General features: G+C 47.5%; 1 protein-coding gene across 5 annotated transcripts; it reads right to left on the bottom strand.

Annotated features, from left to right (window-relative positions):
• Positions 1-417: 417 nt before the first annotated feature.
• PRELID2 (PRELI domain containing 2) lies at positions 418-24,738 on the bottom strand. 5 transcript variants are annotated; one of them, XM_063349129.1, is made up of 7 exons: positions 24,419-24,738; positions 17,227-17,284; positions 15,039-15,112; positions 13,331-13,491; positions 8,556-8,661; positions 3,119-3,184; positions 418-2,680 (listed from the first exon to the last, which is right to left on the bottom strand). In XM_063349129.1, the coding sequence occupies exons 1-6, from the start codon at positions 24,491-24,493 to the stop codon at positions 3,140-3,142; spliced, it is 519 nt and encodes a 172-aa protein (XP_063205199.1). In that variant the 5' UTR covers positions 24,494-24,738; the 3' UTR covers positions 418-2,680; positions 3,119-3,139. The 5 variants fall into 5 exon arrangements, 4 of the variants coding, with proteins under 4 accessions (XP_063205199.1, XP_063205200.1, XP_063205197.1 ...); XM_063349130.1 differs by lacking the exon at positions 24,419-24,738 and adding an exon at positions 23,517-24,009; XM_063349127.1 differs by lacking the exon at positions 24,419-24,738 and adding an exon at positions 17,577-19,828.
• Positions 24,739-26,083: the final 1,345 nt, after the last annotated feature.

The raw sequence follows: 26,083 nt of genomic DNA, 5'->3' as shown, positions 1-26,083 counted from the left end.
CGTGGCAGCAGCGCCCAGCAGGGCTGGCCATCGCTGTGTCCCACCGCACCACTGCCGCCGCACCGACCCTGCAGCCCTTCCTCCCCCCTGCTCCGGGTTTACTCCCCGCTCCTCCGCCTGACGCACGATCCAGCCTCGCTCCTCGCAGGGTGAGTTTGTGTAAAGCTTCGCTTTCCCACCTTCGCCCCCTTCTCTGCCCCCCATGCCACAGCCCCCACCTCAGCCCACCCCCACACCAGGTTTCTCAACAGAGCCACAGAAAGTTCAGCGCTGGGGTAGGACGAAACCCAGCGAGATGACAAACAGATCAACTGACTGGTTTTATACGTATTCCATAAACAGGGAAATGAATTGGGCTGACACCTGGCTCACACCACTGTCAGAGGTAAGGGCTAGACAGAAGACAATTAATGGAAACGTCCAGAGATGAGCTTTAATGGGACACTACAATACAACAAATAAGAGAATTAAATACCAATTTTCTTAATTTTTAAATTTAAACTTTGCTACAATTAAACAAGTTGCGTATTAACTAGTTTCATAAAACAATCTGAAAAACAGTATTTCCTTTTCAGCCACCGTCCCGGTACTCAGAAAGGGGCTGGCAGGGCTGGGAACACCGACTGCTGCAGGCCGACGCTGTCACAGCTCCCACTGGCCAGCCCCCAGAACAGCGGCAGTCAAATCATCATTTCAACCACCGTGGCTGCAGTCAGTGAAAGTGTTAAACATTTGAAAAATTACATGAAACTTAAAACAGGGAGCTTTTTCATTTTTTTGAGCAATTAGAGACTCTATGCCTAGAGATCAGTGCAACAAGACACCCTCTCTGACAGACGGATCGAGAGCACACATCTGGTCAGTTTATTTTCTGTATCTGGAAACATTTACCTTCATCTTCCTATGACAATACATATCAGGAAGAAACATACAGACACAAAGAGAAAAACAAAAAAAAAAAAGAGAAAAAATCAAGTTATTTCTGAAAAAAAATTAGATGGGTGAATCCCACTGTGATTGACCTGTACGCTCGATATCGTGATACCGCACATGGGCAACTCGGGCTTTGAAGAGACTGGGTTTTACTGGACTGTCAGTATTCGAAGACTGCTTCTACTTTAGGGGTGGGGGAGGACGCAGAGGCTTCCCATCCTAATTCCAAAATCCAGAGGGATGCAAGAATAAAAATGTTAGTCCTAAAATTGTACAGAGCAGTTCAAATAGAAGTAATTTGATAATTTCCTCAGGCACACAAAGCAGCAACTCAGTAAAAATAAATATGCTAATGAATGTATTTAGTCTTGGCCATTACATGTCATAAATATTTACTGTTCAGCATTCAGAGTCCAAATTCACAAGAATCAGTTAACAACCAAAAGAAGAAAGATGAAGGAAGGTATTTTGTTCCGCTGGGCCAATACAAAAGATGGTCATTTCCCGAGGACCGTGCCATGGCTCTCATCACAAGGGACGGGCCAGTGTTTCCCCCAGCACAAAGCCGTAGCCCCAGCCACGGACACAGAGCTCCATGGATTTACAGTGCCGGAGAGCCGGCGCGTGGCCACGGACTGGGGCTGAGCTCATTAGCAGTAGATTCATTTAGCTTCAGAACAGGATGGCTGAGACCATTAAATATTGAAATAAGCAGGACCGCAGCACTCAGGCATAGCATAAGGAAGAGTCCACCGAGAGTTTACATCACATTTCAGAAAACAAAACACAACCCACCCTGAAAAACGCAAAGCCGATCGTTTTGCTTTAGGGCAATCAAACAACTGGTTCAAATCTCCACAAAGCACAAACGCTGACTTCAACGGGGCTATTTGTAAAGTGTGGTATTACCCCAACTCAGTAAAGGGAATCAAAGACGGCTTGTGTTTATCTGAATTTTAAATGAAAAGCTTAAAATAAGACTATCCTGATGCGATGTGTGGAACGAAAGAAGGAAAAGAGTATGAGCCAATCTTTGTCAGGTACTTTACTTGCACTTGACGAATTCCCCTCCAGGTTTCTCCTTCTTCCATTTAGAAGCACTACAAGAGACATACTTTCTGGAAGAACTCAAAGATATGCAGAACTTGTACTGAGGCATGTCTTTACAGCTGAAAAGAATCATGCTGGCAGGGGCACAATAACCAAATATTTCCAGCACAGCAATCGGCACTGAAGTAACGAGTGACTCAGGTGGGGAACAGCGACCCGACTCAGCCGCTACAGCCGAGCTCCGTTCCTGCCAGAGGAAGCCTCTCCCCCCAGCATTGAGCTGGGGGATGAACAGCACGGGGTGTGCTCGCACCTCCCTTGGGAAGACACAAAGCAAGGGCTTGACCAGGCAAAGGGGCTTCATAGCAACAAGGACTGTTTGTGTTCAGTTTCTCTGTGTTCCCTTACCCAATTCTCTGTCTCTAGAGATTACAGCACCAATTCACAGGAAGATGCTGTTTCCAAGCTTACACTCATTCCTCCCCGATTTTCATAATCAACATCCCCTTAAGTAGTACGATTCCTTAATCTTTTGTAAAAGATTTGCAGTCTGTGGTCCTCTCTTCTTCCAGCTGTGCACATTAAATGCTAATTCCTCACTAAAATGGTACCAGTAAAGTTCGGACAGCAGCCATGGAATTCCGATGCCAATTAAGATCTGTGGTTCCAAGGAAAGTCTACGAAAACACATTTTCTCCTGCAAAAGCAGAGAAGGCATGTTTTAGAAGAACATTTATTAGAGGTAATCGATAGCCATTTGCTCTTGTTCTGAAGCTAATTTAAGAGTTGACCAAATCTTCCCTCCACAGATAACCCCTGAAGATACTACTTTTGAGTAAAAATCCTTAGATAGAAGCAACATCTTATTTTACTAAGACTATCGCACACTCGATAGATTAACAGGGAGGAAAGGGTGAAATACAGGACACAGAAATCTTAATCAACAAACTACTCAGGAACTCCAGACTAGTATTAAGCCTAACCCCGCAGTAGAACATTATTTTTCTTGAAAATTCCTATAGTTGCATGCTATTTATAATGGACAAGAAACCCCATTTATTTATAGAACTACAAGGAGCACAGTGTGCAACAGTACCACAATTTTTCCTTATCTGTAGACAGATGTTGCACTTACAACTGCTCGCTAAGAGCACGATCACCCACACTGCTCCTGAAGAAGCTTCTCCATTATTTTAATGCCCTGGAAAAAAAAGCACAAATAAATAAAAGTCAGTTTTATACCCAACTTAAGGATTTCACAAATTAGAAAAGGTACCCCACGACAGACCAGTTGGGCCTTAAAAACAAAACAAAACCAAAACAAACAAACAAAAAAAAACCAAACTGCCTTTTACAGTCCGGCACTAGCTCTGTGTGGTTTGAGGAGCCCCACGGCACAGGCTGCTCGGGGGAGCCGGAGGGGCAAAGGACCCGCACAGCGTGCACGCTCTTCCAGCCCGGGCTGCAGGAGGCCGGACACCCGACCAGGTCACACATTTTATTCCAGTTCTGCTGCTGCTGTGCTGGGACCAAGCCACTTCTCATCCCCGCACCTTGGGACATCCCTCCTTAAAATGGAGATCCCATCACTCCTGTTCTTCGCAGGCGGTTGGGTGTGTGAGGATGAGAGCTCCCCATAAAAGCCAGCACCATTATTTCTATAAGGAAGGAAAGCAATACTGAAATGGAGTAAAAAACGCCATCAGATGACCATGAATGTGAATATTTCTTCTCTGAGACTGATGCGTGAAGGAAGGAGGAAGTACTAAACAATGAAGTGTTATTAAAGCAAGGGTTGAATGGGGGGTTCTATGGGTCCGGGGGTGCGCTGCGGGCACTCCCCAGCAGCCGCTGAACCCCGCGCAGCAGGACAGCCCTCGGAAACTCGGGGAAGCTCCAGCCAAGCACTCCTCCCACCTCAGGGCTGCAGACTGCTCCCCTGCCAGGTTCCTCTCTGTTTTGAAATGAGTTTAAGTTCAAGATTCAGTACAAAGTGAGAGAGAAGAAGTTTGTATTTGGTGAAAGGCAAAACCCATCCACCATAAGAAAACCTAAAACATCCCTTCCTCCTCCACTTTTGGCTCCGTGTACTGAAATGGTGACAATCTGCCAAGCCTACCTCTAATGTTTGGTCAGACCGTCTGGTCTGAAGCCAGCCTGGAGCTTCGATACACCCTGCGCAGGGCCGAGGCTGACCCTAGCAGGGTCTCTGTTTGTCAAGATAAACCAAAAAGGATTTCTCAGTTTGAGTCCCCATGAGAGGAGGAAAAAAAGACAATTAACTTTAACAAACAGGTCAAGAGAACTCCTTTTCACACCTCTACAAAAAAATTGGACCAAGTATTTTATATATCATGAAAACCAGTTCATCTTCCATGCCTTTCTTTGTAGATGGCAATAAACTGACTACCTTAGTCCATCAGTCTAAATTAGACGTGCCACTGTTTACAGAATAAAGCACTAATTGACATAAGTGAAGACTCAGAGGTTCACCCAGGGAATTTAAAAATGTTACTTATTGAATCAATTATGTTCACAGTGTGACAACTGCTTTCTCTTTTATTTCTCCTCATAGCACCGCAGACTTTTAGGCAAAATGGTGTTGAGGAAGAAAAGGGGAATGAGAAGGGACTCCACTAAACAAATAAAATACGAAAGGGCAGGTACAAGTCATTACCCAGTATCTTTTCAGCAAGGAACGACTAAATCAAAGCCTAATCAATATATTCCTTTCAACTAAAGTTCAAACACTTAAATCTCAGCCCCAGGAGATCAGGCTTGAAGGAGCTAAATTTACTCTGCTCAGAGCGCAATGATGCACTCGAAATGCAGAGCAGACCTTGCCTTCCCATTAAACGCTGCACCTCTCAGCTCCAGCCTAAAAGCTTCTCCGCTGGACAAAACCACGGGACAGGGTGGTTTCCCAAAGGCGGAGGTGCTCTGCTGCTGTGAGAAGCCATCCCAGTAAAGTGCCTACATGCTCCTACCTCACTGGTGCAACACCCCACAGCACACAAACGGACAGGAGCCCAGCAGAGTCCCTGTTCGGGAACAGCCAGGGGTGACTCCTCCAGCGAGTGGCAGTTTGTCACCGCAGCAGTGCCCTGGCAGCAAGGACACTGACCCAGCAGCAGAGTGGCAGGAGGTTCCTGCCCACGTGTGTATCTGCAATACCTGCTGGGAGCCAGCCTGGACTCCCCACTGATAGGGACAGAGCGAACATATCATGTCTGTAACACACTCCACATCTGTACCCAACACTCTAAGTTTTAAATAAGAGGTTAAGTGACGTACAGGAGAAGTATGTGTGAATGTGATGAAGGCAATGCATGTCACAGTGCGCACACTGCCATCGCCACTACAAAAGCAGGGTAACATTTTAACAAATTAGCAGAAAAATTTATGCTGTCTCTGAAAAGAGCACCTAATGCCTTTCATTCTTTTTGTAACCATGACAAAACATTTTTCAGGTGAATATTTGTTATTTGAGCTCAGCTCCATCGTTTAACAAACACTACATCATGGCCTTTAAGGAATCTAAAAAAGAAACCAAGATGTGAAAATGAAAGAAATGTTGCAATGTTTAAGAGGCAACAGATAAAACATCTACCAACATAACAACATTTTCTTGCTACAATTGCTCCTTTATTACTTGGCCTTAAAATTGCTTATAACTTTGTCATCTGTACTGCTTCGCACTGGCAGGGATCATCATAACTTAAACATGTACAAACTAATTAGGCTACTTCAGAAACAAATGTTAAAAACTCACACAGACAGGGCTGACTTTAGAGGCCACCACCACCCTCCTGGGCTGGAAACTCCTCCCAGACTTCGCTCGCAGACTTGGGAGCGTCCCTTCCCCGCTCCGGGGGAAGCCAGGCTCCCACCAATAGACCCAGAACCGGCTGTTCTGGTAGCTGGGATTTACTGGCATACCTGCTCAGACTTTTGAATTATCCAGGAGGCAAGTTTTATTGGCAATAATGTGGGTACGCATCATTCATTAATACCTTTTCTGAACAGGTAAGAAAAAATAATAATCATAAATGCTGTAATTCCCACCCATATGCACTATGACTTCTACAAACAAAAGCAGGGCAGGAGAACTTTATCTCCTGTATGTTTGTTCAGCGTTGGAATACAGTAAGAGAAACGTGACAAGTACGAGGAGCCATAATATGTCACTGTCACTGTTAAGCATTAAAAAAACCACCTACCCACAGAATAGGCTCCTATCTCAGTTACAAAAATAAAGATTAAAAAGATCAGTGCCTTTGGTGTCCATCAATAGTTTAATGAATAGTAACTCTTCCCTCTTTTTCTATAAAATAAAGTTATTTAATATTGATTGTGTGAATACATGAGCTTTACTGTCGTCATTCACAGAATTTAATATTCATAAAATACTTTCTCCTGCTCTTCACGCAGCTCATCCCCTACTCCATTTCCCCTGCCCCTCACATCGCTGCCTCCTGCTGGTTCCTTGCTCCCTTCCCTCACCTGAGCTCTCCAAACAGAAGGATGAGGTGCGCTGCTGGCAGGACCGAGCAGAGAAAGCAGGAATCATGGTTTGGCTTTGAAAATAACACCCTTACGTATTCCAGCCAATTCTACCGGGCGCAAGAAAAGCAATGCCCTTTTGGCCAAGCTATTAGGAAGGATGCAGCTCAGGTATTGGAAGATAAGTAGTAAATGGAAGCCTGGAGAACATTTATCAAGCACTGGCATTCATGCAACATATATTTTAAATATTTAAATATCATCTTTCTATTGCCATTTATTACATTTGGACAAGAAGGGCCTCAAAACTACCTAGCCACAAAAGGAAGCCTATCTAAGAGCTTAGAAGACACAAAGTGCCCAGACAGCGCTGCCACCTCAGGGACAGGCAGGTTTTGGAGGTGGGGGAAAACCAGGCCGACTGTACATGGTCTGGTGCGCTTGTATTTTTCGTTTTCACACGTCTGCAGACATAGCCAAAACTGCTAAAGGATTTCTAATGCAGCATTGTGGAGACACTGGGAGCTAGTTTGTTATATCCGCCAGCTCTGCGCTGTCGTAAGGCAGCAAAGCGCGTTTCGTTGCTCACGGCCACTGCTTACACCAGCAGAGCTGTCAACTTCTGTCTTCTTTTTTTTTTTTGTTTTCTTTTAAAGCCACAACAAAAAGATCTTGCAGTTATCAAGAATAAGCAAATGACATGCCATTTGGAATACATTTCCATCTACAGCTCTGGGGGCACAGACTCCAAAAATCAGCTTCTGAAGCACGAAGGGGAGGTCAGGGCTGTCGGCGCCTGTGCCAGCAGAGAGGACTGTCCCAAGGGATGGCGGGTGCTGCCCTGGCTCCAACACCCACCCACTTCAGTGGGAGAAGAGACAGAACACTGCTAAGGCCACTTAAAAACAACAACAAAACAAAATAAAAAACCCAAAATAAAACTTCAACAGCATTAACCACTGGGTCCTCACAAGCAATTAAAGAATGACATAAGGCATAATCGGAACTGTGGACATCTAAGTTCATCTGAAAAACAAACTTCTCTATTAGATAACTAAAAAGCGATAAATACTGGTAGATACAGGTTCATTATAGTCTTGCAGTATGTCAGTTTCATGAACTGTGAAAATACCAGGTTTTCATACACTTTCATTCATCTGAAACAAGATACAAACTGGAGGAGGGAGGGGGAAAGTAAAAAAAAAAGGGGGGGGCAAAAAACCCCTCTTAGTTTCTCATTAAAAATGTTTAATTAAATATTCATTCCTTCCTTCTCCTTCTTGCTCCTTTTTCAGCAGGTGTAAATTTTAAACACTCTGCACAGCACAACCCAAACCCCCAAATTTCTTCAGGGCACAAACTTTCAGGGAAGGAGACTTCCCCACAACTTCACTTCCCCACCAACGCTTCGGGAGCCGCTGCTGTTAAACCCAGTTTATCAATATGCCATGACTCCCAGAAACGTGAGGCCTTTGAACACACGCTCCCCTGGGATGCTCTGCTGGGTAGCTGGAGAGCTTTTATCCTTTTTCATAATTCTCACTGAAAGACAGAACTATTGAAGTATATAGACGCGCTACAGGGAGATTGACTGTGGCTATTGTAAATACATCAAACTGCCAAAAAAATCTAACATTACTGGAGAAAAATGCGTGACATGATATAAATTCATGTTGACTACTTTTGACTATTTCAGTCTAAAGGTGCTACAGAACTGCAAATTATTATTACAGTATTAGCTGGTACAATGAGGCATTAGGAAGAAGAGCTGTTTGAATGCCTGGGGGAAATCAGGAGTAAGAATGAATTACAGAAACTGATACAGTCATACATGCCGTGTTTCAAAATGTATTTGAAATAAAACTATTACCATAATAAAACTAAATCCATTTTTGTTCTGCTTATTCTCTGTAGACAAAAGAAAAGGTCAAATATTTTTTTCAACAATTAAAAGATGTAAAGAATCCAGACTTAAAACATCAATTTAATTTTGAGCCCAGATGCTCTGGTGATTTGAAAAGAAATTAGAATATAATTCAGGGAAGAAATTCAAGCAATAAATGACTTACCTTCTTCACACCTTGTTTTAAAAACGATTGAGCAAAAGCTTCCAACACACAGTTGAGCAAACCTGCCCCCGTAACTGATATTCTGCCTTTTTGGGTGAAGTCTGTCCTAAGAAACAGGAACATAACATCATTTTATTTCTCTGTCCACTTAGTAACCATTAAGTGTACACTCTACGTTAGAAAGTTAGTGTTTGACACTTGAATAAGGAACTCATCTCTTGCATTCACATATTCTGTATGACAATCTCAAAGGCAAACGTAACGAGACCCGGGAAGCTCAGCGTGAGAGGCTGGTACCGAGCATCCCCGCGGCCAGCGGTGCCAAAGGTGCAGCCCGGCTCTGCTCCAGGGGCGACACAAGGAGCAGCAACACAGAGAGAGCTCTGGAGAGGATGCACCAGCCGCCTCCAGAATCACGAAAACCAACTGCAGAACAGTGAAATACGTTCGTATGGTTTTATAGAGTCCCCAGGACATCAGCCCAGCCCAGCTGGTCAGAGGCAGCGGGCACAGCAAGGCGAGGATCCCCCTCCATCCCCGCAGCACCCATATGCCAGCCCGGCACCACTGCTGCCCTCGGCAGCCGCGGCTACTGGTCGTTTCTGTCTATGCCATTCAGTAAGAAGACAAATGCCTGGAGCTCAAGAGAAGGAGCTGGAGGACATAAGAAGCTCCCCCCAACCACAGGATGGGTGTCGACAGTAAAGATCCACCACTGAACTCAGCTGCTCTGGCTGGGATTTATTGATCCATTTTGCAGTTTCACCACTGTGGGAGACGAAAAAGGGAGGCTCAAGGAAAATATTGATCTCTGATTGATTTCCGTAGCACGCAGCTGGCAATGCCGCATCATTACAACACAGTCACAGGGAGAAGTCTATTAATGAGATCCAACTACTAAATTATTGACTAGTTAAGTACAGCAAATTTGGTCTAATTGTTTTCATGATGGGAGCTTAATTAAAGTGTCTTTAGTATAAAAAGTCTAGCAATATTCTTATTCAGAGAGCGTCAGGGAGAGTTTCCAAAGCCTGCATGGCTTTCAAAACTAAATTAAAAGTTACATCCAGTGCAAAGCTTTTCAAAAGAGGGAGCTTTTGTATGGGAGATCTTTTTAATTCCCATCTCCAGCTGACGAGCACTGCTCATGCATCACATGCATCTCTCCAGGTCAGGGGGACATCTCACCCACCGCGCTGCGAGAGACGGCAGCTCCCTCGGGCTGTAGGAGTGGAGGAGAAGTGATGGCTCATAAAGGGGCTCCGATGGCAATTGAGGGATACAAAATGAAAAAGCAAAGAAATGCTCCTGGCAGGGAGCAGGAAAGCAGTCCTACCAAAACACAGAGGGACAGCAAATGACACCAGAGACAGAACTCAAGCTACAGGGGGATTCTCCACTGAGGAAAGACAGGTATAACCCGCCCGGACACATAGAATCATAGAATTGTTAGGGCTGGAAGGGACCTTAAAGATCATCTAGTTCCAACCTCCCTGCCATGGGCAGGGACATCTCCCGCTAGATCAGGTTGCTCAGAGCCCCATCCAGCCTGGCCTTAAAAACTTCCAGGGATGAGGCTTACTTCCCAGGGATGGGGCTTTGCCAATACACAGCCTCCACATAAACCCAGGCACTTACAGGGGAGTTTTGCCACTGACTTTGCCCTTCGGTTTGGCACTGCACACAGACAGCTCTGCCCAGAGCCTTCCTCCCTAACACGGAGGCAGCCCGGCTCAGCTGGGTGGGAAGCAAGCTGAAACCTAATGTACGTCACACGCGCTTTTAGGGTAAGCACAAGCGAATCACTCTAGACACTGGCCCTAACCCAAGCACCGGCGCAAGCTAGCGGAGGGGCGCAGCCGACAGGATTCACACTGGGTTGATGCACAGGTAGCGAAAGCTGCGAGCCCCGGAGCCCTCCAGAGCAGCATCCCACGGGCCGCGCCGGCAAACACTGGGACAGCACTGGCAAACCCACATGGGGACAGTACCAGCAAACACCGGGACGGTGCCACCCAGCTGCCCCAGACCCTCTGCAGGCAAAGGCCGCTCAGGTCTGGACCCCCCAGGCTGCAGCTCTGTCTGTGGCCAGGCCTTGCCCACGGGGACTAACTGCTTTCTTTGGACTTCAGACGTCAAGACAAGATATGCTTGTGCATAACGGCAATTAAATCATGGGAACAAGGTAAAAATTGTCATGAAGGAGTTCAGCCAAGAGGATAACAGAAGTGCTTTCTGGCCTCTGAATATACAGATACATTCATGCCTCATCATGCCTCTTTCAATGGTTTATAATTTATTTATAGTAATGTTTGTTTGCTACTAGATCTTTTCAGACATTTCTATGCTCTGCTTGGAAGCACCCACAATAATTCACTTGCAAGAATATGCAGCAGTTGGCATCACTGCGTTCACATTTATTTAGGACAAAATAACTACCTGATGTTAAAAGCAAGAACTACGCTGTGGTTAAATGGACTGGTTGGAACTAAGGAAGCAGCACTTCAATTGCCCCAGTTCCATTAGGGACACCAGGAAGGTTACAGTCTCCCTTCCCCGACTTGCAGTTCTCTAGCTGAAAAAAATAACAGATATAACAGCCAAACTCAAACTGGGTAAACTAACCCATACCCTATGGGTGAGGTTCTGCTGAACGTCAAAGCCACAGGTCCCTGCAGGGACTGGATTCGTGGTTTGGTTTCTACAGCATATTGGTCTACCATCAGAGTAGCTAGGCTTAGGTCAGCCTGGGTACTGTAACTTCATCTGACAGCGGCAGCAATGTCCTGCATTACCAACTGTGGGGAGAGGCAAAGGCAGGGGACCTGCTCAGGCAGCTGATCGAGATGCCAGCCAGAACAGCATTGCTTTGCTTGCACTTATCAGCATCCTTAACAATGCCATGTTAAAGCTAATTAAACAAACAGCCCGCTACAACGTGCACATAGTGCCTGACGGAGATGCAGGGTTTTCTCATTCTCTTCACGCTTCTAATGCCCTGAAGAGTTTCAGGAGATTGCTATTGAAATCTGACCAGCAGTGCTTAGTAGGGGAGAAAGATAAGTTTCTGTCTGTACTCAGGTTACCATCGCTCTCATAATGTTGTTCTCTCTTTAGGGGCATAATGTACAATCTTCCAACTAATCAAGATCACTTGAGCCTCCTCATTGTGTGTTTTCTTATTTCTCTCCAGTGCAACAGTATGTTGCTAATGTTATGCCCTTTGCATAATTCCTTCATCTATTCAAATGTAAATGTCACCGTACCTACACTACTTGCAGCTGAAATTTCATGCCTGTTTTGCCAGCCAGCGGTTGTTAGATCCAATTACCTCCATAAGATTCCTGAAGAGGTGACGGCGGAGTGCGCAGGCACAGCCAGGTACCCCTGAACCTCCCTGGCCAGGGCAGCACGGCTGAGGTCTGCGGGATCCTGCTGCTGCACACCTGCATCGTCACCCAGGGCACCTCCAGAGGCACCGTCAGCCCTGCAGGCAGGTGACAGCCGGGGCAAGTGAAGGCTGCAACTGCTGTCTCGCAGCCCACCTATGCCTCCGATTTAAACTCTGCTCCTCTGCCTTCCCGATGCCACAGTACGCTCTAAGGTCAGAGTGAGCGGCAGTGACACCCAGCTCGGACAACTCCCCTGCACAAGCCTGCGGCAGCAGAGGCAGCACACTGAGGACAGTGTCCTTCCTAAACTGGAACTAAAAAGCCATGACAACAGGGCGTGAGTGAGTGACCAGCTGCAGTAGTTAAGAGTTTCTACACCAACAGGACCAACACCCGCAGCTGCAATGCAACTCTGATATGGAGGAAGCCTCAGTAAGGACAGAGGGTCCCAGTAAACTTTTGAAACAGAACAGTTTAAAAATCCAGAGGAACGTGTCTTTAAACAGCAACATCCCAGCGTGGAGCTTTCAAAAATGCCTGAGCTACAAGGAATTTAATTTCATCTGAAGCTGGTGGGTTTTTTCTTAAACATCCTTAGAGATTTCTGAAGTCACATGGACCTTGCTGGACAACCCTGCCATGCTTCCTACGGAACATCACAAGGCAAAAGTAACAAGTAATTACAAGAGACACCAGAACAAAGTAAGAATTAATGGGCTTGACATCAGCTCGAAATAAATCTTTTTTTAAAGACAGTCACATGTATCACATACCTGCTCGTTTCAATGCTACGGGAATTAGAAATTGCCCTCTGATGATGCCGTAGATATGCACAAAGACATTTCTAGGCTCCACTTTGCATCAGCACAAGCGTGTGTTCTCCCAAGAAGTCCCAAAGCAGCTTACATCTCTGGGGCACAGCGGGCCAAACACCAGAGACAGGAAATTGTTTGGGAACAAGTATGCTTCATGCCAATGTCTGGCAAGCAGAAGGGAGCTGATAATTTTTAAACTGCTGCCCAAGCATCTGTTGGTAGACGTGAGAGCAAAAGGAACACTCTGGCTAGGCCTGCTGTGCAGGAACAGCGGGGCAGCCTTCTCTGACTGCAGAGCAGCACACAGAAAATTCATTTCCACTAATTATTTGTGCTCTGGCCAGAGAGCCCAACCTCGCGTCTGAACAAGCCAGAGGAAAGCTACAGAACATCCACAGCAGCTGCCTCAAATGCATTCCAGACATACCAAAGAAATTATTATTATTCAGACCCCTCTCATTCCAAGCACTCAAAAGGCAACAGAAAAGCCATTTTTGGGGCTCTGGGCCTGCAGAGGCAGCCCTGAGCCAGTACAGGGGCACTGCGGCACCCAGAGGCCAGCACTCACCAGTTTGGATTCTCCAAGCTCTCTCTGAAGACAGACTCCTCGCTCAGAGATGCATACTGTGTCCATGTAAGACAATGACTTCTCATAGCCATGTTTCTTTTCTCCATATTAAGCCAAGATTCCTCTTCCAAGTAGATGTCAGGCACTTTTAAGACACTGACCTGGGAAATAGAATTATGGCTTTTTAAAAAAAAAAAAAAAAAAAAAAAGGGCAGCATCACTTCTCAGAATTTTGAAAGTATTACTAGCCTCGGAGGACAAGGCTGAGGATTCAAGGGATGGCACACCAGCTGTGGCTAGCTCTGATGAGAACACAACTCCCTCACAGCAGCTCCTAAAGGCCATGCAAACACTCCAAGATTAAGGGAAGCTGCTCGGTGCCCAGCCACTGCAGCCAACTTACCTGCCATCACTCCATGCTCTCTCTCTTGCTGCTGATGGCTGATTTATGACAATGAAGGATAACAGAAAACACTAAACAGTTACATGCAAGGCAGCCAAACCCACCAGCTAACCCACGAGGGCAGGAGAAAGGCTGGCACCCCTGCAGGCTGCAGCTGCCCGGCACAGCAGCTGATGCCCTGCTCCTGCTCCTCTCTCCTGGGAGGCCACCTCCTCCCAGAGCCCACTTGTCACCCTGAGTGACCCTGATCTAGCAAGCGTGGGCCAGAGAAGGGAGGAAAATCTCACCAGCGGTTTATTTACATTCTGCCTCTATAGGGCAATGGTGTGTTCTCCTTGGCAGGGGAGGCTTGGAAGAGACAAACACATGTTTAGAGGCAAAAACATACAGTCATCAGCCCCAGGAAAAGAGCACATGTATACTTTTCAGCATGCAGGCTGTGAAATACGATAGTTATTTAACCAGGCAGGAATGTAAATGTACTTTTCTGTATACAGACTATCTGCTGCAAGATACTCTGCAAAAAAAAGCAAATAATAAATTAAGGCTAATTCTTCTCCCATAACAAACTATGAACAAAGGACTGTCACTAAACGAGACACGAGAGAAACTGAAGGATTGCACAACCCAGGTCCTTACGTTTTTGACAGCTTTTAAGGAATCATGTTTTACCTTCTTTATAGGGACCCTACAATGCCATATTTAACTTGTAACATGCTATAGGCCATTAAGTCTTATTTTAATTCCCTCTGAATTCACTTACAGAATGGATTTGTGAGAGATTACAACCCAGTGTGCTCAGGACCGATGATCAGCCATCCAAAATACACGAGCTCAGCTTAAGAGATAATTACCTACTGTTTATTACTAGCTGCTGCCTTCTTGCCGAGTTCTGCAAGACTGGCCTTTTAGAAAAATACCATCTACCACACAAAAATCATGAGCGCTGACAGCAATAAGATTATGATATTGGGGTGGGGGGAATGGCTGTACTTTCACTGTGGCCCAGGTAACATTTTAAAACAGCTTTACTTTTTCCAGGTACAAAAGTTAAAAGCCCATCACTGCGTTTAGAACAACCACCACCACCAGTTACCTCTCAGTGTGCTCAAGGCTACCATTTTGTCCGTTCAAGTTAAATATAAAGTCAGTTCCTAAAGAATTTTTTTCTCTTAACTTCTCTTTAAAAGTAACTTTTTTAATTTAAAAAAAAATCATTACAAAATGTGATCCTTTTAAACAAGATAAAACACAGTGAAGCATTAAGGTTTTACAACTTGACAAAATTTCTCAAAATGTAGTTACCTTTCTTAAAATTTCAGGAATTACATTCTGGCACGTTGCAATTCTTCTCCGGTAAATAATCCCCGTAGACAAATCTGATGATAAAAGAAAATCAGAAGGGAAGAGTTACAGCAGCAAATATTACCATTTTTCTAATAAAAACAAAGTAGTTGCAAGACTTCACAGCACAGCAAGTGTGCAAGCAGAAACGCTGGCAAATTAACAGAGCACTGAAGGTGGGGCGGGGGGGGGGGTTGTTTCGGGTTTTTTTTAAAGTATAACCCAGTACTTCTGCTGCTTTGCCAGACAGAGGGCTGTCAATCAGTCTGCTCCGGGCATTCTGCGCTCTGCCCGAGGAGGAGGGCACCTGCAGCCATCACTGCAACCCAGACCCCCCTCACCCAGCGTGCGGTACAAACATTTCACTGGCATCGATACTGGTGCTCCTGGGTAGGGAAGGGCTGCAGGCAGTTGCGGGTACCAGTGCGGGGCTGCGAGGAGCACACAGGACTCGGGCCCACAGCCCACACCTGGCCTGGCAGGACCCACCAGGGAGCCCTGCTCCGGGTGGCACCGGCTGGACGATGACTGGGGTGAGGGAAAAGCTCAGGCAATGAGCTACCAGACGAGCACAGACTTAAGTTTTAGTTTATTTCTATCCCCACCCCAATTTACATTCCCAGGCTCATTCGCTGGGCGAACACACTATGTACGAGATTTACAGAACAGTCCTGTCTCATCACACATTTATTTTTGTATTGAGTTGGACCCAGTGACAAGGACAAAACTATCTATTAGGAAACAAATTACAGTTATTTAGTATCTCAAAAAAACGGTTGGCTTTTAGAATCACTTTGCCTTTTAATATTTAATGACCCAGATCAAGAACAGAATGCTACCGAAGGAGAAGCCAACTGGCAGGCAGCCCAGGTTAAAGACTTCTCCAGGATAAAAGAGTACCTTCTCGAACAGTTGCATTTGGTGGGATCTGTGAAATGAAAACTTCATGGGGTTTGGTTTTCAGGACTCTAACGAACACATCACATTAATAAGATGAAGCATCTCCACACAATATAGAGCAGAAAAGCACTCTCCAGAAAGACTGGTTTACTGCCTTTGAAGAAACCAGCAACAGCAGCACTAATGCTTGGCCTCCTGGAATCTCAGGGCGGCCGCACTAATGACTGGCTTAGAAAGACAGCATAAACCTGGAATTAAGAGCCACTGTTAAACCTGAGCTGCAAGACAGAGGACATCTAAAGGTACAATAAAGAATTTAGGGACTAAAGCTTTAGGGATTACAGCATTTGGGACTAACAAAGTCTCTAAATTCTTATTTCACCCCAAGTGAGTATTTGATCACAGTCCCCACATTAGGAAGAAAGGTGGTTATTTCCACACAAAGTCCTATGGTGACTGTTTCCCGTGTGGTGCCATAACTGTTTCACACATCCTCCGCACAGGCATGGTACTCTGAGTGCCTAATTGCAAGCACTTCCTGCAAGCTCAGCAACTGGAAAACAAAAATCCACGTGGTATCAGCAGACCTGATCAGAGAACTGCGCTCTGACCCGAGCAGATTTATTTTCCTGTCAATATGATTGGGAAATGGTAACGGTATTTCAGGATTTGCGGTATTTCAGGAATTCTGACTGATACAATGAGAGAGACTGAGGATCTGTGATCGCTTTCTAACTGTCAGCATCCTACACGGCCACCGCACAAGTCTCTGATTCCGGGTACTACCTCCACAGCTGGGAAGTGAAACAGCAAGCGATCCCTCGGCAGGCAGGGATCATGAAAGGCACGTAGTGTGATGCCTGTGGAGCGCCCGAGGCTCAGTCCCCACAGCTCAGAGTGCTTCCTTCAGGGGTCTTACATCTGATCTGTAGAGCACTGCAGATGGGAACCATCACAGAAACACCACAGAACCGTAAAACAAAAGAACATACTACAGAGAAACCAGGCGTAACATGTCTAACAGCCTCAGAATCCACCGAAAATTCAAATACTTAATGCACTTAAAACACACACACTGGGGTGGGGGAAGTAATATTTTTTTGGTCTTTCTTACACCATGTCCAGCACACAGGAATGCCAGGCATGTCTGCAGTGCCCCCGCTTCTACTGAAATACACCTATTACTTAAATAATTTTAAAGGTTATGAAAAATTTTATTTAGCTCTGTAAGAAAAGTCAGGCAGCTTACCTGTTTTCTCTTCCACTGTTTCTACAGCCGTGACGTGTTTCTCCATGGGACTGGGATACTGGGATAAAAATGCATAGAGCAAAGATTACCACTTCTCACACGGGTAAAAGAAAATTGTTACCTGTCGTGAGTCAAGTCAGCAGCAGTTCCATGGCTTCTCTCAACAGGTACGAGCTGCCCAGTATTAGCAATCTGCAGTCTCCAGGTTAGCAGAAAGGAAGAATTTAGTAAGATTAGCTCAGTAAGTAAGATTAGAAAACAAAGAGAAAACCCACAACACTGCTGTAAGAAAAATTGCTTGAAGGGGAGCCACTGGCTCTTGCTGCAGCACACAGACATCTCCCACACACCTCCACACCACAGAAAGGAAGCCGTGAGCTCTTGACCGGTATCATGTTTTTCAAACAAGGGCTGAGCAGAGCTTTCGGCAGCACGGCAGCTCCATGGGCGAAAGCCCCCCGCGCTCCACTCTGCAGAGAACAACGGCGTCCTGAGTTCCGCAGCAGGTCACTGCTGCTGAGCACCTCCACACAACCCATTTCCTCAAGCAAAAAGCTGGAAGGGTGCAGTACAGTGGCACCCGAGTGCAGACTGGGACGGAATATTTCACTGTCCTGCAAAAGTTGCTAGGAGAGTGTGACAGCAGGAGGTCACTCCGGACCGCAGTGTAGGTCCCCCCTGGCATGAGGACACACTCCTCCGTTCAGGGGCTGGCCGACAGCCGGGGTAAGGGACTGTCACTGCCTGTCCCTGCTCAGGGTAACCTCATTTCCCGCAGCCTGGAAAGACAAGTCCCTTCAAGGCTGGAAGAGATTCTCGCACCAAGACCCCCACTGAAAAGGAATTATGCCAAAATTGTATAGGTTGCCTGGAGGGCAACATCCTATATAAGAAATGTATGTGCAAGAACAGGACTTCTAAGGATGACTAGTCTATTGTGGAACTTACAAAACTCCCCTGGCTAGAAAAAAGGTGCAGAAGGCTACAGGGACCTCATTCTCCATTGCATATAATGAGCTTGAGATTGTAAAGCACAAGATAATTTACTGAACTCAAATAATACTCAAAAGTTACTGTAACCTCCATGCTAATACAAACGCCAGAGTGAAGCGATACTGACCACCAGATTGACATTAAACAAAATGCGAAGCTTTAAGAAAAGGTGGGGAAATTGCATTTTAAGGCTAATTGCATTTAGGTAATGCAATTATGATGTGCAGTAATAGGTGCTCCACAATTCTGATACAAAAGAAATCTTGGGTTCTAAGCTAAAAAGGTCAACAGCTCCAGAACAGGCTGTTCTGTAAAACAGCTCTACTATTTTTTCTTACTGCAGAATAAAAGTTGATTTTAAAAGTGCAAGGTTTTCAAGTCCTATTCTATACAGAAATTGGAGGCTTCTCCACAACGTGCTGCTTTGAAATGGCAGTACTGGCATAATTACATTATCGATGTAACTTACACTCTGTAAGGCCCAATCGTGTGAAACAAAGAGCCATTTACATAAATCTTTCACTAAATAGCAGGCTCTATTACCCCAGTATTTAAACAGAAATAGACTCAATTTCCTACACAGCACAGAAAAAGAAATAACATTACGAGCCTACAAGCAGAAGTAATGGCTAGGAGCGTCTAACAGCCACAAAAATAAGAGTTTCCAGCCAGCCACAGCCTCCCTGCAAGGTTTCCATTCCCCGGGGAGGCCAAAGCTAACAGCAGAGAGAACAAAGAGCTCTCAGCCTGGCTGGGATTTCAGCCCTGCAGTAACTCAACCCCAACCCTCCTCCCCAGCACCAGGGGCACAGGAGTCCCAGCCCTGCCTGAAGGGCTCCCACTAGCCCAAGGGCTTCAGCCCTGCCCTGCGGTCTCCTTGCCTGGGGCAGCAAACTGCCCTGTGTCACCTCTCCTGCTCAGCAAGGACACAGGGCAGGCGCTGCCATTCCTTCCAGAAGTCACACATGACACCAGGTCCAGCATCCTCATCCCCAACTCTTTGTGTCGGGCCATCAGACAGAGCAAGGACTCCCAAAATCTGGAATTGCCTGAAGAGGGGTGGCTACTACTGCACTGCTCACCCGCGGCCATGCCCAAACATCGGTGCACTCACTGAGACCACAACGGCTGGCCCCGCCGCCAAGGGCACCTCTGCACCTGGAGAGAGGGTTGGGGTGCTGAGACAGGGCTGGGCTGGGACCTGCTCTGGCCATACATCCCTGGGAGCTCTCACGGCACAGCCACCGTGCCCTCAGCCTACAAACCAGCACCAGAGAGCGTGCGGGGCTGGCCGGGAGAGGACGGGCAGAAGCCAGCTGGGGAAGGGCAGCTCTCCTGCCTGCTGGCAGGGCAGCAGGACCGGCAGGCTCTGTCCAGGGCTGCCGGGGCAGAGGCGACATCCCCAAAGCACCCAAGGCTGCTCCCGCCCCGCCTCCAGCGGCTCCTGGCAAGCAAGGAATGCCATCTTGTGGTCCAGCCTGCGAATGTGCAGCACCGGCGGCAGGGCGGGCAGCGCGGTGGGCACGGCCGGGACGGGCAGAGTGGGGTGGGCACAGCCGGGGTGCTCTGCCCGTCCCTCGGCTGAGGCAGCGCAAAGCTGGACCCCCTGGACCCCCTGGACCCCCTCCTCAGCCACAGCCCCTAACCTGGCATGTGCCAAGCTGGGAAGGGTCCCCCCCAGAGGGGACCAACACAACTCCGTGGTGACTCTCAAGACCCCCAGACCTGTCCGCATACTTGACACAGGAGCAAATCTCGTCCCTCTCCCTGCGGAGTGACAGTCCTCGCACCCTCCTTCCTTAAACCCTCCCCGGGCTGCAGCTGACACGCTTCCTACACCTCTGCACCTGGGGATGTACAACTCCAAACGCTGTTACCCAAAATGCTGTACTTTTATGAAAGAGAAAGTTATCCAGATGAAGTGTGCATACTTTTCTTAACAAAATTAAATATTTCCAGTGAGTTCCTGTAATAAATTTCTTTCCAGATAGATAGATTTTCTTAAAGACATTTCTTCTCCATCACACTAAGAGGACCCCAAACAAACTGGCGACAGCAGAAGCCACGAAGCTGACTTTGCCTTCAAGCTATCCATAGCTTTGAAATTAGGTTTTTCTACCCTGCCTGCCGGTCATGAGTGTTTCCTGCAAACATCAGAGCTGTTCTACAGATGCGGAGACGCAGGCGCGAAGCAGTCTGGAACTGGGGAGACCCCCATGCCCCCAACGTGGGGGTACCTGGGCGATTATAGGGTCACCTCGCATCTCATGCCTGACGGAACTGACCACTCTATTCTCCCCTTGCAAAAACCTGATAATTAAGATTAGATAAAGAATTCCTGTGCTCTCATTCAGTCTTCCTGCAAATAGATCGATTGTTTTCTACAAATAACAACAAGCAGAATTGATTGCATTAGTCATTATTCTGAATCCAGGGAATTAAGATCCCACATTCCTTTCCTAACTGGAATGTGTAAGATCATTTATCAAAAGCAGCAGTTTCTTACCACAGCGATGTTTCTTAGAAGTTATTTGAAGGAAATAGCAGGCCTCTAAAAGCGGCACTGTGTTTAGCAGCAGAGAGAAATCACTCCAGGTTACACGTAATGATTTGTATAAAAATGAAATATTTCAAAGCAATGAAGGGCTGGTTTTACATGCAAGATCAAATGGAACCCACATAAATCAAAATGACAGCTTCAAAGACTTGCAAAAAATAATAATATTTAAATTCATAAATAGTCTGATTCTTTCTTTTTTAATGGCAAGGAAATGAAGCAGTGACACCACAAAATCAGCTAAACCTTTCCAGATTCCTCCACTTTGCTATTGGTTTGGAAAGGTGGTGGTTGTGGATAAACATAAATTAAAAAAAAAAAAAAAAAAAGTCTAGCAAAGCCACTGCACAGATTACTTGCTGTGATAAAGATCGATAAATACAAAAGCCTTTCACATACAGATACACTTATTTCAAGTACAAATCAATTTGTCATACTTGAGCTAAATGTTTGATTTACAGTTCTCAGGCTCACTTGGAAACGACACCTGCACTAACCTGGAGGCCACCCCAGCACAAACCGCTGTCCCTTCTAGGGAGGGGGGTCCAAAAAAAAGCCCACACTGATGCCTTCCACAGCCCGAGTGACTTCCACGCTCCATCCTCCGAAACCATAAACTGCAGCTGATGGGGGAAATGCCCCAGTCGAGGCAATACATGGGATTTCTGTCAGGCAGGAGATGTCTCGGCACAAACATGCCCTTGAAGAACCCCGACTGCTTTGGCTTTGGTCTCCTCTGAGAGCTTGTCTGCTTGCACCTTCCCACCCTACTTTACAACATAACAACATTCAAAGGTTCAACTGCAGAGTCGCAGCAGAAAGAACACCAGCAGGAGCCCTGAAGTCAACTTTAGCTATGGCATTTATGAGTAACTATGGCAATTATTTTTTCAATCATATCAAATTCCTGGTTAAAAGCATGTGATGCACTTTGCTGCCACATACAAATGAGGATTGTTTTAACCTTTCTGCTCTGCGCTTCTGGCTGTCATGATTAGCCTCACTATTCACCTCCAACTGCCCTTCTCAAGTCACATGGAAGGACACTGCAGAATACAATTTCCATTTGCGTTTCTACTCTGGTTTAAATCTTTCACAATGAAAAGCAGTAGCAACTCTCCTTCTCCTCTCACCTCTAACAGCCAAACACTCCAGAAAATCAGCAAAAGGTGGCCCTGCCTTCTCTCTTCTAGATTTGTTCAGTTTTCAAATGAGTATTTCAGAGCACATCCATTGGTTAGCCATAGTGTGGCAGTCTACACTACACGGTTAGCAAATCTGACTGCCCAAGCTTGCCAAAGATATAGCTCAGGATTTCTGCAGCAGGGCAAGACAAAAAAATATCTGCTTTTTTGCCTGTTTTTGTTTTTTTTTTTTTAATAAAACCTTAAATGTATCTTTGCACAGTCCTATTCTAGGGCAAAAAAAGGAATAGTTGTAGATGCTTAACAGGAACAGAAGAGAAATAGAAAGACTCCAGACTAAGCACCTTTGCCTGTATTTCCTGTTCAAAGTTATGGCACTTCGACTTCTGAGGATATTTTGGGTTTTTCCTTTGTAAAAGAATTTCACACAGAGGACAGTCTGGTTTCAGTACATGGCATGACACCACTACAGGGATCCATTTCCATGTTGTACTGAGCCATCAAACACCAGAAAAAAAATAGGCAGTCAACTAAAAACATGCCAAAGCATCTTTTAGAGATTCACATATCTCATCAGCCATTTCCTCAAGAGATAGATGCTGGAGAAGAGAAGCTGACCCCACCGAGATCGTGTGGAGAAGCCTGGCGACTTCAGCAAGACCAATGTCATCTTTACAGGCTTTCAGCAAACAGAAAAACTTGTTATTTCTGGGTAGATGCACAACATATCTTCTCCCACTCCTACTCTAACCCATAAAGCCAATTACAGTTTTTAAGGATCTGACAATTTTTAATAAAAGGTTACTTAGCAAGAGGCATTCTCTGCATCCCAGTGCCCAGGACAGCAGCAGGGGGAGCAAGGCTGCACGCCGCAGGTCGGCATGCCACCACTGATGCATTAGAGCTGTTGGTGAGCGCGCGGGGCTCTGTTCCACCACCCCACCGGCCCGCGCTGCCCTGGGCGTCCGCAGCGCAGCAGAACCGGGCAGGTTCAGCCTCCAGACACAGCCGCTGCCCTGCCCTGGGTGCCAGAGCCGGCCGTGCGTCTCGCAAGCGGGGACACTCCGGGCTCCTCTCGGCACTGCCTCTGCCAAAGCCAGACCTCTGCTAACAGGAGACAGAGAACTGGCAGCTGGCTGAGACAAAAAAAACCTTCCTTGTGTTTTAAGTTGGCTGCATCAAGGATGAATTTAGCCCAAAGTCAACATTTGTTTAAACATATTGTCCTGCTGAGAACATTCACAAACCCATAGGGTTTTGCGCCAAGGAAATGCCCTGCACTATGCAGCTGCTCACTTCTATCGTTAATGTTTAAACACACGCAGCCAAAACAAATATAATGGAGCCCACTCTGTTCTTCACCTTTCTTCACAAAAACCAGTCACAGCTAGAGGGCAAAAGCCTGGCATCAGCTTGTAATAAAGATTAGAATTCATCCCTATTTCTGTGCTACTGTTCAAAGGAAAACACCAACATAAAGGACAGTTTTGAAGCACAGCTTGGAGCTTGTGTCTGAGAGACAACAGTGCTCAGAAGGAAAATTTAGCCGGATGCTGTTTTGCCAGGAGCAGGTATAACACGGAAACACTGTTTACCTGTCATTAACACAGCCTTCTGCAGCTGCAAAACAGTTTCATTTTAAAGTCTACTTAAAAGTCTCATAATTGTTGCACTACTAGGCCAAAAGCCGTACTGCACGAAGCAGTGAGGCTGGGGTTAGCGTTCTGCAGGGACAAAAAACCAGAATTAATTTCTACTGATCTGGTCTTTCTTTCACACAGACCCCAGCCACCCCGGGGAGCCCCTGGAAGGGCCGGAGCCGCCGTCCCGGCTGTGCCGCCCCGGCTGTGCCCTCCCTGGTGCCGTGGGAGCAGCCGTGCCGTGCCCCGCCGAGGCCATCAGGCGGGATTCGGTGGCTGTTTACAGCAGCGAAGTCTATTTCGCACGGTTCGACCCCGCCAGCAGCAGCCGGGCTGTTTCTGGCCAAGGAGCACGGCCGCCCGCTCTCCGCCACGGCCCGGGCACAGCCCGCCCCGTCCCGGGCACCGTCCCCGCCGGAGCCCACGGCACCCCGGGGCCGCGCCAGGGCGAGCGCTCCGCTCCGGAGACGCCTACACAACCGCCACCTCGGGCACGGGAACTCAAGTTTTCATCTAGGCATGAAAAAAGCTCCGAGAAAGAGGAAACCCGAGCTGCCAGCGGCAGGCAGACCGGCAGCCGGCCGCCATGAGGCCACGGGCAGCGGGGACTGAGCAGCCAGCCGGCGTCCGCTGCTGGCCCCGCTCCGGCGCGTCCCCCACGCCGGCTCTCCCTCCCGCAAACAAAAGCTTCTCGGTTTTCCACAAGCGGCCACAGAGAGAGGGAACGCGGGACCGGGCTCAGCAGCGCGGCTCCGGGGCGGGCACACCCCACCGGGCCCCGCCGCCGCCTCAGGCGCTCCGGGCCGGGCCGGCAGCGCGGCGGGAGGCGGGCCGGGGTAGCGTAGGCCCACGGTTACCTTGCGGAGGTAGCTGGCCACCACCTGCTCGAAGGGGTACCGGTACACGCGGTGCACCTCCACCGTCACCCCCATGGCCGGCCGCGGCCCCGGGCCCGGCCCCGCTTCCTGCTCGCTCCGCCCCGCCCCGCCACCATCTTGTGTGCCGGGCGCGGGGAGCCGCCGGGCCGCGGAGGTCCCGTTAAGCAGCACCGGCGGGGATGGGACGGAAAGGAGCGGCTCGGCTGCAGCCCCCGGCTCTCCGCCCGTGGTGCCTGACAGCAGGACCGGGCGCGGCCACAGGCCCCGGGCGGGTTTGTGCCCGTCTGAGCCGGTAACGGACCGGACCGGGCCGGGGCAGCGCTGACACTGGGCCAGGGAGGGCCGGGCCCGGGGCCGCACCTCAGGCTGGGCCCGGGCCGCGCGCCGCAGTCTGAGCCCGGCGGGACCGACAGGAGCCTCTGGCTGAGGGAGAAACAGCAACGTGTTAAAAGTAGCCCATTGCCTCAAAGGCAGCCTCACCACAATGACAGCTCAAATGTCTTTTTCATATAAAATAAGAGAGGATTTATTGGGTAAATCATAGAATGGTTTGGGTTGGAAGGGACCTTTAAAGCCCACCCAGTGCCACCCCCTGCCCTGGGCAGGGACACCTCCCACCACACCAGGTTGCTCCAAGCCCCGTCCAACCTGGCCTTGAACCCCTCCAGGGATGGGGCAGCCACAGCTTCTCTGGGCAACCTGGGCCAGGGGCTCACCACCCTCTCAGCAAAGAATTTCTTCCCAATATCTCATCTAAATCTCCCCTCTTTCAGTTTAAAACTGTTCCCCCTCATCCCATGGCTCCCCTCCCTGATCCAGAGTCCCTCCCCAGCTCTCCTGGAGCCCCTTGAGGGACTGGAAGGGGCTCCAAGCTCTCCCCGGAGCCTTCTCTTCTCCAGGCTGAACCCCCCCAGCTCTCTCAGCCTGTCCTCACAGCAGAGGGGCTACAGCCCTCCCAGCATCTCCCTGGACTCCAACTCCATATGGGAAGAGCTTGGCTCCTCACTGCAAGCATTGCCCCAGGGACATGTCGGGATGAATGGGAATAGCTGACAGCCAGGAGGAGAAATAGTGGTTGAGAAACACCCTAATTATTGAAGAACAATAAATATTGATTTCATAAATGCATATTTGCGTCTAGTTTTATTGTAAACATTAAACTATCAGGCAACAATTTTCCCTGGTTGCTTTTTTTCCTTATCTTAAGCCAGCAAACTTTTAATCAAGCTCAAGAAACTATGAGGTCCAACAGGTCAAATTTGCGGGAAGAGATCCACTTGACAACAATTTCTCATTTGCGAGGTCTCACCTGCCGTCAATGAGTACCCCAAGGACTGCATTTTTTCATACTGCGGATCCTGATATGATAAATGAAGCCAATCAAGTATCTGCTATAGTTTTATGCACTTTTTTTTGAAAAATAAACCCTCAGTACCCACTGAACAATTTCAGTAGGAGACACATGGAAGTCTAAGAGCTAAAACACCATTATTTCTAACCATTTAAGTATTGCAGAGAAATCTTATAACCTACCATAGGAAAATAGAAAGTTGGCCATAAATTACCCTGCCTGGGCTTGCAACGTCAGCATGGAGCACATGCGAGCAGTCTCTTAACTCATCAGAGTCTCAGAGGTAATGTGCA

Source organism: Chroicocephalus ridibundus, chromosome 11 (genome assembly GCF_963924245.1).
Source record: "Chroicocephalus ridibundus chromosome 11, bChrRid1.1, whole genome shotgun sequence".
Lineage (NCBI taxonomy): Eukaryota > Metazoa > Chordata > Aves > Charadriiformes > Laridae > Chroicocephalus > Chroicocephalus ridibundus.
This window is presented reverse-complemented; position numbering and strand designations above follow the sequence as displayed.